We start from the raw sequence: 11,732 nt of genomic DNA on the forward strand, positions 1-11,732 counted from the left end.
CATACTCCACCTGGAGCAGGGGGAAGTGAGGAGGAGACACAAGGAGTGAGCATACGGGAAGGGGACAAGGAAAGAAAACAAGGGCGACAACACAAGGGAGGATACACAATCATAACGTACATGAACATTTTCAGAAGAACATCAAGATGCCAACACATTCATGAAGTACAATGTCTGTGATTTGTGTTTCCGATGACTCTCTGCTTCTTGATGGTTTTTATTTATGTTACAAATGTTACTGGTGTTACTGGACTTAAGGTTTTTATGTTTACAGTGTTACAGGTGTGTGCTAATGGTGTAACTGGTGTCACTACTGTTACTATTGGAGTAAATAACGGGACCAGTGTGAAGTACGTGCTGGAATTGCTACTGATGTTTATAGTGCTACAGGCATTTGTGGAGTTACCAGTTGTACTGGCGTTGCTGTGTACCGGTGGTACTCGTGTCAGCAGTGTTAGTCTTGCAATGGTCTTCCAGGTGTTACTGGTATTACTCGTGTAACAGGTCATGACTGTGTTAATGCTGCCAAAATGGTGTTACGGGTGTAACCGAATCATTCTGTTGAAGGTGTGCCGATAGCGTCACTGATGTTACTGATATATGTGATAGACGTCCATCTCATTACTGGTCTTTGTTGGGAGTCTTCCTCAGCTGGTCAGCCATCACTCTGGATGAGAAGTTGTAGAAATTCAACATGTTCTGGAAGAAGTTGTCATCTAATACGTCGTACTGAAACCAAACAGAGAACATCTTCAACCTTTTCCCCCTGTCTGCTGGTCAATGATTGACGGTTGTCACTTACGCCGTCGTAAACGTCATCCAGTTCTTTCGGGTCCAAGATGAATTCAGGGAAACCAATCATATCATATATTGCATCGGCCTATTGATAGAGTATCACAGTTATCACAGTATTTGTTAACTGACTGTGTGCGACTCTACTTGTCTGTCTTTTTGTGTGACTACCTTGTCTTTGGCGGCCTGTCGTGTTTGTTCATCCATCCAATTTAGCTTGTCCAAAGATCCTTTAAACGCAGAGCGGATCTCGTTGATCATCTCCTCAGCCTTGAGGAAAAAGCGAAACAGGGGGAGAAATGGGTAAACCACATCCGCATCTCGACCCTCTATTGGAAAAAGCAGCAAAATGTGACAGTTAATCTCACAATTTCTTTGCTGTGTTTGTCAAACGTTGCCTTGACAAAGAGCGCGCCAAGAGCAAAGCCCAGGGTGTCATCAGTGTTCCCAATACACGTCTGCCAGCGTGGTGTGCAAGACTGAAACACAAACAGTTTAAACTAATTAACTAACAAACGAATTTAAACCGTTCAAATGTTTCACTGCTACTGCAACTACATCAGATATCTGGGACTTACAGTCTGTTCCCATCAAACTATTAATAAACCGATTTCAAGTCACTAAAAATAATCTAATCTACCTTTTTAGTCCCAAATAGACTCTCCAACAGTTTGTCCTGAGCATTCTCAAAACGTTGATCAAGACTGGTAACACTCTTCAGAACCAGCGTCCACACCATGTAGTTGTTCAACAGACTGAGAGAAGACAAACACAGAAGAGAACAGTAAGACTGAATGTTTATACACTGAGCTCTGACCTCCACCCACATTTTGACCAAACCACATCGACTAGTCTCGATATTCATCTGGCAGTAGTATTATCGGCCCACTCATTTGTTTCACCAAAAAAAAAACAAACAAACTACAAATTAGTTGATTCACCAATGATGTTTATCCACATTCAGACTGAATTTGGCAAAATCTTGGCAAAGGTCAGAAAGTGCTGTTATGCGTATCGTGTGTGCGATATTTGTACGCATGCTATGTTTGTGTCTGTGTGTGTATGCGATGTGTGAGAGTTTCACCTGCGGTCCGTTTTGTTGATGAGCTCAGACACTTGTTGCAGGTATTCCCGGGCATAGAGGACGACGGGTTCGCTGTCGTTGAGCTCCAGAGGTGACAGAGATGATGACAAGTAGTCCAGCCAATCAACGGCTGGCGCTAGAAGCTGAGGATACAAGGAACACATGACATTCTGAAACCTTTCTGAAGCTTTTTACATCCTGTGTGAAGAAAGACGCTGTCGACACTCTTATCCACATTAAAATGTTGATGGACACTGGCAGATAAACAGTGAGAGGTCTCTGTCTGTCTGCACATCAGTGTGGGAACAGACTGCAGCACCCAGGGGGAGATAATGATGAAAAACTATTCCCCCGTCATACCTTTAGATTTACAGAGGAAATGAAGCAGGATCAGAGTGGATTTCATTCCCACTCAAGTAAACAATTTAACAAACATGACAACGAGAAAACACAACAAAAGATAATGAATCCAGTCCTCTGCACAATAACGAAGTAATGGTCTGCTACATGCCATTGAAAGAGCTACCTCAAACCCCTGAACTTTAAAGAAATGCGTAAAACACTTGGAGACTGGTGGTAAATGCACAGTGTAGAAAGAGTCACGTCAAAGAAATTAGTCACAGTCACATTACCGTATATCAGTATGTCACCAGAGCAAATACTGTTACATTTCAGCACACTGGACATGATGGTAATAGTCCCGTGTATGGTTTCAAAGGCCCTGATGTAGACTGGATAAAAGGCAGCTTATCCACACAGCATGGGAGTGTGCTCACCGACCTGTTTGTGTCAACAAAAAAAAATGTCTCACATGCTCCCGCCGAGCATTCTCTCCTTGGCACTGACAGTTCAATCAGGTCTGGCTGGTTTGACTTCAACAGATGCGCTGCAACCTTGCCAGTGCCCAAAACTGCTCATGTTACACTTGCAGGATTTTTTTTTTTCTTTTCAAGCTTGTAAAATCCATCTTAGAATGAAATGAGTTAAATCTACTTTCTTTTATTCAGCTCTACCATACTGTCTCATTATCCGCTCCAGAAAAGATGGCAAATCCAAAATAGCGTCAAACAGCATACCAGCCCAGGTTGTCATTGAAAATGAGAACTGGTTCTCAACAGACTTAAATAGTAACATGAAGGTTAAATACAAAAAAAACAGCAGTACTACCACTGATCGTGGTCCTGATAGAAGTGTGGCCCCGCCCACCTCACCTGCAGTTCAGAGATGGTGACTTTGTGGTAGATCTTTTCTTCATCCCGACGTTGGTCCTGGGGAACAGTGATGTTGGCGAGAACAGTCTCAAACTCCAAAATCTGCTGCATCTGATGGTGAGCGGAGCTCCGGTCCCCCCCAAGCAGTGTCCCCAGCTCCACCATGTAGTCCAGGTAAGCCAACAGCACCTGGAGGCCATAGGATAGAATGCACTCTTACTTTGAAAAGGTATCAGTACACCTTATTACTATTCTGGGAAGATTCTCACTTGCAATAACCACAAAAGTCGTACCTTTTCATTGGCTGTTTTGTTGAGGTAATAGTCCCGGGACGGCAGAAAGAGGCCTGACTGATCGACCTGGGCAGAGATCGTGAAAAGGTTAGTGAAACACAACATTATTTATTTAGAGGGTGTAAGAATACAGTCTAAGGATGGGGACATCTAAGGGAGGCGGTCTACGTATGAGGGTCTGAGGACAGAGAGCTTAAGGTCAGTTTAAGAACAAAGGTTTACGGACAGAGTCTCAGGACAGACGGTGTCAGATGGTGTAAGGGTTTAATTACAACCAGCTCCAGTTGGGGGTTCACAGGGTCTTGTTTACCTGGATGACATTGCTGTTGGAGTTTTTGGGGTCGGCGCTGACTCCAACACTAAAGAAAGGCTGTGCCCGATAAGGCCCAGAGACCACCTTCAGAACATCCATGAAGTTGTCCTTATCCCAGGGACCCGTCATGTTCCAGCCACCGATCTGCACACACAGTTCAGAGCTGCTTTGCCTGCTACGCGTCAATGTTCATCCACATGAACATCACTGATGTGGTTACCACCTTGGCGATGACGTCTATGAGTGGCTGAGCCCCCGAGTTCTTCAATCCTCTGGGTGTTAAGACAGGACAGGTAATACGACTGAGTCTTCCTCTCTGCTTCGCTGCTGCCATTAAACGTCCCGTTCTCTAAGAACAAGAACAGAGCCAGCACATGTTGTAAAACAGTACAAATTTATAAGGACACATGTTTACTTCACTGTTTCTTTTTTTCCACCAAACAAAACACCACTCACTGCTGTGGTTCTAAGGAGCCGTTGGCAACAACCGGACAGGTCAGTAAATTGATGTTCATGTTCAAAGTGACACAGGTGTGAAACCACTATCGAATCAAAGCCCTGCTGAGGGTTTTGATTGAGCACCAGCTATGAAATGACTTGTCACTTTAGCTTTATTTCCCTTCCCTGGCCATGAACACATCCTCCTGGAAGCCCTGAGGGGCTTGTATTTCTCCACAAACGCAAGGAAGGCAAGAATGCACCAAAGGAACACGTAACAAGATCCTATGGAGAGCTTTTAATCGTCATCATAAGTTATTTATATAGAAAGAGCAAGGAAACTGGTACATAGATAGATAGATTGGTTGATGCTAAACTATAAAAGACGCACACATGTACACACATACACAGTTTAGTGAGTGCTGTACCTCCTTCATCTGGTCTTCTAAGTGGTTGTAGTAAGTAATTATTAAGGTAAATTAACGCTTGACCAACTCAACACATGGGGTATGGTTTTCAGAGTACTTGCAGTTTCACCGTCCAAGATCTTGAAATGCTTTGTAGAACGGAAATTCATATCAGAGGCAACAACTAAAATAATAATAATGAACTCGACTCACACACAAAACAAGAAATCTGGTTCCTCACTAACACACACACACACACGGCAGTACTGGACGTACACTGTATGTCACATTTCCCTCAGTGCAAGACGATAAGTTGGGACAACAAATCTAACAAAAAGATTAGCTCAAGGTAACAAGTACAAACTTGACTGGTTGTTCTGAACTCCTCTCCCTCTCTTTCAGATACCACACGCGTCATTCGTGACAAACGTGAATAAACGTGAAATGTGAAAAAAACAAGATTTGTGGCTCTGGGTAAAGAATGGAATAAACATCTAGATGGACAATGGTGTCTTAGTTAAGCATTTTCTGTTGTAACAACTGCAGTTTGGACTGTTACAGTCATCCCACAAACACACACACCCACAAACACACACATCATGACTTAAACATTTCAAAAACACTAGAAATTCCAGTTTAGCATTTCAATCCCGTATGAAGTTCAGTTCTTGATGGGGACATTTCTCGCAATCCTGACTTGTAGCATGCGCACTTATGTGAGGTTGTTGTTGACACGAATAACATGTGAGTTCCATTAAAGGAAAGACGTTTTTCGGGATAACACTGAAATCTTCCCACACATCATATCAGGACCAATGTTCCTGGAAAATTCAATTCAATTCAATTTTATTTCTCTAGCCCAACATCACAATTTACAATTGTCTCGATGGACTTTGCAGTCCGGACATTGCTACACCCTCTGTCCTAAACCCTCAATCAGGGTGAAAAGAAGACAAAACAATCTCCTACATAGAAAGATAAGAGATGCTCATTGGCCAGTGGAATGTTTGTCCTTGAATAGCTTGTTCCGCCATCTGGAGGTGCTTTGTTACAGATGATTTGATGATCTGCTCTCCCACCAAACAAGCATGCTCACAAGGCACAGGTAACCTAACCATGTCACTGCTAAAGGTCATGAAGGCACGACATGACTGTGCAATACTAAACAGAGCCTCATCTCCCTGCACTGATTCCCACGATAAAACGATTACCAAGTGACAATCTGGATGGTTCGTACAGAAATGAAAAAAAAAAACAAACACCTGATGAGTAGCTACAAACGAAAGCAAAGGGATATTGAACCAAGCTCTGGTTCCTGCAACAATATCAAAACACAAACTAAGCATAGCCATGTTGTTACGGCTCCAAGCAAATTGGATAGTTTTTGACCTTCCAGACTACATGTGATAAATTAATCTCAGTTCAAACATTTAAAAGAGGTTGTCTGAGAAAAATGCCTGGAGGCAGAACCTCAGGACTGCCGGGGTGAGAGGAGGGAAGGAGAACAGGCAAAACACCAGAGACTTTGTGGCCCAGTTACTGAAAAGCACACTGAATCGAGCGGAAACGCCAGTATTAGACCGAGCTCACAGAGCTTAAGGTGCAAGACGGGGAGATGACGGGCCTCCACTGCACTCCACATTGACACACTGACTACAGCGAAAAGAGACGAGCAGCAGGAACCTTGAAAGTTCTCCAGTAGAAACCTACGCTGCACTTGCCAGGAAAATCATTGTTATTATTGTTTGATTAGTTTATAAAAATATATATTGTCATGAAATGAAACGTCACATCATCTGTCTCTTCCCCATTTTCCCTCCCTTCTCATTTCTGCACCCACAGGTCTCCCTGCCGACTCATCTCACTCTCCAGCCGTCTCACCCAGGAGGTGTTTGAGCAGCGCCTGGTTTTGCTCCCAAATACTGTTGAAGGTGGACCAGCGTGACCGTCCATCAGGCAGGGGGTTCTTCCTCATCCAGCCTCCACAAGCAAACTGGTAAAAGTCCTGGCAGGGGTCGGCGCTGCGGTCCATTGCCTCCACCATCTGACTGGCCACCGTCACACATGCCTCAGAAAGGCAAAGGCTGCGCCCACTATCTGTACAACGTGATGATTTAAAACGGAATCAGACCGAATAAAGGTACAGAAAGAAGGGAGAAAGAACGAGAGAAAGTAAAAGAGTGAGGGATGGGAGGGAGACAGGGAAGGAAGGGGGGCATCAGATGAAGAGGGAAGGTATAGATGGAAGAGAGGAGTGAAGAAAGGAGGGAGGGAGGGTGGGAGGGAGTGAAGGAAGGGAGGAGGTACAGAAGGAAGGGAGGAGTGAGTAAGGAAGGAAGGAACCCAGCAAACATGCAACATAAAGGGAGAGCTTCAAATTCAGGCTGTGGCACATCTGTCGGTCAAGGCCCAGTATGAGCTCACTACCTCAACATCTGGCGGGAGCCCTTTCTGGATGTGCACAATTGGTTTAATATGCAGATTCTTTGGACTTCTTTTGGATATTTGTGGACAGGAGGATGGTTTTAATATCTAAACATGCAAATGCAAAACAGGTAAAGCAGGCAGCAGGTTCAATATTTGGTCATCTGGGACCCTTGTGGATGAAATATTGTCAATGTGCGCAAGTGTCTGATCATTATGATGTCGCTGAGTTATAATGTAGGAGGTTTTCTTGTAAATAAATTGTTACATTTTTATGAAATTACAGCAGAAAAGAAATATAGGCGAATAAAAAGAGATGAATTGGGAGCATGCATTGTTTACAGGCACAACATAAATGTTGTAATAATCAATAGATACTCGATAATACACGTTACAAGATAATATAATATTACATACGTATCATTATTTGTCATCTTGGTTGAGGGAAGAAGGCGTAAACTAAGGAAGAATGAATGAAGGAGGGGGATGAGTTTATCAATGAAGGGGGAGGAGAAAAGGAAGGAAGCAGGCATGAGGGAAGGAAGTCAGGAGTAAGGAAAGGAAGGGAGGAGGTGCAGAAGGAAGGGAAAGGTAAAGGTAAAGAGCATATGTGATAGATAGGTGTGTATGGGAGGTCTCACCTGAGCTGACTCCCAGTCCCAGAACCAGCAGACAGGCCAGCAGCCCCAGCAGCGTGGCGAGCAGCAGCACTAAGAGCAAAACCTCCAGCTGGGTTCTCCGGCCCAAAATGTCCGCACCTCCCTTTCTGAAACTGACCTGAGAAAGAAAATGTAACCCTTAATACATCCTTCCTTCATCTCCACACAAGTTACATTTAAGAAGCTGCTTTTATGATGCTTTGGTTGTTGGAACACTGCTTGATTAACAGCTAACTGTCTCCACCCAATTATACATAAAACAGATTAACGAAGAAAAACAATCCCTAAAATGTTAAAACAAATTAAATACGAGCAGATTGGCAAAGGCAGAGCGGGTTTTCAATTCAGTGATTCAGTGATCAGTTAGCGTAAATCAAAGCAAGGATAAATAGATCGATAAGTGTCATATTGTCATAAAAAAATAATATAAATTAGCACAATACATGTCACACTGTGGAAAAATTACTACTAAAAAAATAATAATTATTGATAACAACAACAATGATATAATGATGATAATAATAATTATTATTATCAACAACAACAACAAATGTTATTATTATTATTTCTGCATTGTTGCTGCACATGCTAAAATAATTCATTAACGCTTACGGATCGGTTTTACTCATAAACGAAACATCAAATTTGTCTTTTGTAATTTGCTGTGTGTGCATATACAGTATGTGGTGCTTTCACTGACCTCCACTCTGTCTGGAGATGAGGCTGCTTCAACTGGGGCGTCTGACACCTCTTCATCCACCAACGTAGCTCGTTTATAGTTGGACATCTGCAGAGACGCAAATGGTCAGTCATTTCATAACAACAATACATAGACAACATACAATTGCATTCTGAAACATAACATCGTTTTCAGCTGGCTACTGTACAGTGTTTCCATAAGCAGTCACGCTTGAATATGCACTGTCATCTTAATTATCAGGCAATCCACGAAATACATCAGAGGATAAATATAAAGTATCTATGTATCTGTAATACCAGCTCACCCACTGACAACGGCCAATTTCTGTCGATGCTGCATCAGTGTGCCAATGTGTGTGACTGCGTTAGAAGCTGAAGATCTTACATTGTGGCTTCTGCCAACAAGTGTGAATGGGCAGATCACACCACATTGTCAAAGCCTTGGTGGCCCCCGCGGCCCACCTCTGTCCGACGACACAGTAAACAGTGCTCCTTTCAGCCTAAGACTCCCCTGCTCCAATCTGTGTGACCTGCGACCATTCGGATGAGGGATAAACTCAAAAGTATAAAGAAAGGAGGGTGATGGTTGAAATCAGCTGCAGGCTCTTTAAGTCATGTGCAGACCAGATGTGTGGGGACAGTTGGACTGATGTTCAACCAGAGCTTGTAACTGGGAAGATTACAGCAGCTTTGGTACCAGACGGAAACTTGGTGTCCACCTGTGTCCCTCTGCCTTGACTTTGTCTCTTTAATTGTTGACGCACATTGAGAGGGAGAGAGGAAGAGGGGTGAGTGGGGTTGCTAGGAGACAGAAGTGTGTAGGAAGAGTGTGTGTGTGTGAGTGTATGTGTGTGTGTGTGGTTAGATAATGTGTGTGAATCATTCAGCTCTAATGGACTTCACTGCTTCTTATATAATGTGTGTTAATATTGTTTGAGCATGTGACCTTTTGTTTATGTCATGTCTGATTTTTACTCAGTAATCAAAAATGTCTCTGTAAAACACAACACAAAGTCATTTCTTTCACTCCTTTCCAAAGTAAAACTGCAAAGATGAGAATTGTCAACAATTGCCTGAGCATTTCAGAATATTTTGAACCATTAATGGCTGACTTTGAGGTATTCTGGCAGCCAGATGACATCAGCACCTGCAGGTCATCACCAGGCAACCCCCTCCCCCGACACACACACACACACACAAACACAGACGCACACCATGCACAGACCTCAGCTTCATCCAAAGATACAAATGTAGATACCAATTTTTAACTCAAATACTTGTTTCCCTTCCACTGTTCCATGACTGTCACGGATTACTGTGACAATAGTGGAAAACAAGATAGTTTTAGCGAATGACAATATATCAAACAACCATCATTTTTATGTGATTCACAACAGGGGCGGATCTGGCCTGGAGTTTGTCTTCTCAGGCAGTGTACAGAAATGTTGATCAGCCTGTTCACAGAACATGTCCTGAAGTTGCACTTATTAAATCTGTGAAACTTCCTCCTGAACCACTGAGAGACAAGTTTGTTGTCCTGATCAGTGGATCCGCTGATATTTTGCCTTGTTAGTGATTCCGGTCTGTGGACAAGATACTTTTTCATCTCAAAGTTAATTAGACTCTGGTCTATGCAGAAAGAATCAAACAGCGGCCCCACCATGCACATGACAAAGTGTCATTAAAATGAAGACTACCCAATGATTGCACAAGAGTAACGCAACGTCTCAAAACAACCAAAGATTGTCAGTGACACACATCTGCCCAGTAATGGCTTTAAAATGGGATTGCACTGCTCAGCTGCCTGTATGGGTTGAAGCTCTCTCTTTTGGTTGACTCTCCAGGGGTAACTCACGAGGGGGGGGGGGGGGTAAACAAAGCAAGACTCAGTCAAAAAAGTGCAGCTGAAACTAACAGTGTCTCCAAATTAAGCCTCAGGTCCTTCCACTGCAGCAGTCCAGCTGTGTAATCACGATGATCCAAGACATGCTTGCACAGTCTCACTTTGTGCATGTTCTTGGGTTATACAAGAAGCCCTGATCAGTCGATAACAGAGAGGAGGATCTAATGAGCCAGAGAAACAGAATTCTATGCCACAATTTCAAAAAACTTTGGATATGAACTTCAGTCTCTGACACTGTCAGAAAGAGTCGATTTTCAACCCAGTGACTTCCACTGTTAACACATGATGTTCATGTGATTTTCATTTGTTAAGATGCCATGAGTGATATCAGTGAAATGAATATGTTTCTGCTGTCCAACAAATGTGAAGTTAGCCTGGTCTGGAGCACCACCAGACAGACTACTCTCACTTCAATCAGTCCAGCTAAATCAATCAAAATAAGTTGAGCTTCTCCTCAAACCCAGCTTAATGGAAACCCCTAGACTGTTTCGATTCAGCTTCTCCAGCTTCTCCTAGTTTGATGATTGGTTGACTCTCCGGGCTCTCATAGTGCAGCAACTCACTAAACTCACAAAAAAGACTTGTGTTATCTCTTCAGACACAGAATGTGGTGATTACGCTAAATTGAAGCGTAAAATGACTCAAACAAAAACGGTTTAAAAGTCTTCAGAGGAACAATACTGACAATAAACCTTCAGGGATCTTCTGTCATTTTTAATCACCTGACCCATCACTCAGGTGCGTATTATTGTTTCATCCAAATGACATGATAACTGATAATTGAACTGTCAATCATCACTGATGATTAGAGGACAGAAGAAAGGTAAATGTTTTCCTGCAAACAGGAAGTTATAGAGCTCAATTTAGGTGACGTTTTAGACAGAACTCAACAATACAAAACACACATCATTAATACATGTTATGATTGAGTCTTGCATGAAATCATGTGACGTCACACAGATCAATCAATTGACAGGTTGACAGGTGAGCAGGGACTGCACTGCATGGGTGTGTATGTGTGCGTGCGTGTGCTTACGGTGTTCCGGAGGTCCTGCAGCGCTACGCTCATTCTGGGGCTCCGTCCTCAAAACACGGCGCTACCGTCGGCTGCTCCTCCGGCGCATCCTTCTGTCCCTTCTCGCGTCGGTGTGTCTGCGTGTCTCCCCGTCCTCCTGCTTTTGTCCGCAGCAGCGGCGTTTTTCCTCCGTGTGTCTTCAGACCCGCCCAACATCCAACCAGCCGCTTCCTCTCACAAACAAACACACCCCGAGACACAGAGGACTGACGTCATCCAAATGGCCCTACGTCACCTCCTCCAGCTTCTCTCCCTCTCTCTCTCTCTCACACACACACTCTCTCTCTCTCTCTCTCTCTCTCTCAAAATTGATTTGACATACTACTAGTACTACTACTACTAATTATTATTATTATTATTTACTTGATAAATAAATAATACATAATTAAATGTATAATGATAATAAACATTTGGACACAAAATCTATTCCAATC

The 11,732-nt window shown here is 43.1% G+C and overlaps 1 protein-coding gene across 1 annotated transcript; it reads right to left on the reverse strand.

The window, feature by feature from the left end:
* Positions 1-625: 625 nt before the first annotated feature.
* Positions 626-11,292, reverse strand: LOC144738715 (endothelin-converting enzyme 2-like; the record flags this gene model as incomplete). The annotated part of the gene is given in 15 exon segments (XM_078621707.1): positions 626-729; positions 803-880; positions 964-1,062; positions 1,161-1,271; positions 1,433-1,547; positions 1,877-2,019; positions 3,088-3,276; positions 3,381-3,446; positions 3,691-3,837; positions 3,917-3,949; positions 3,951-4,042; positions 6,420-6,635; positions 7,604-7,739; positions 8,322-8,408; positions 11,260-11,292. Coding segments are annotated over 15 exon segments (1,649 nt in total), but the record flags the coding sequence as incomplete, so codon positions are not given.
* Positions 11,293-11,732: the final 440 nt, after the last annotated feature.

This window comes from Lampetra planeri, unplaced genomic scaffold, assembly GCF_965212315.1.
Source record: "Lampetra planeri unplaced genomic scaffold, kcLamPlan1.2.h2 scaffold_1136, whole genome shotgun sequence".
Lineage (NCBI taxonomy): Eukaryota > Metazoa > Chordata > Hyperoartia > Petromyzontiformes > Petromyzontidae > Lampetra > Lampetra planeri.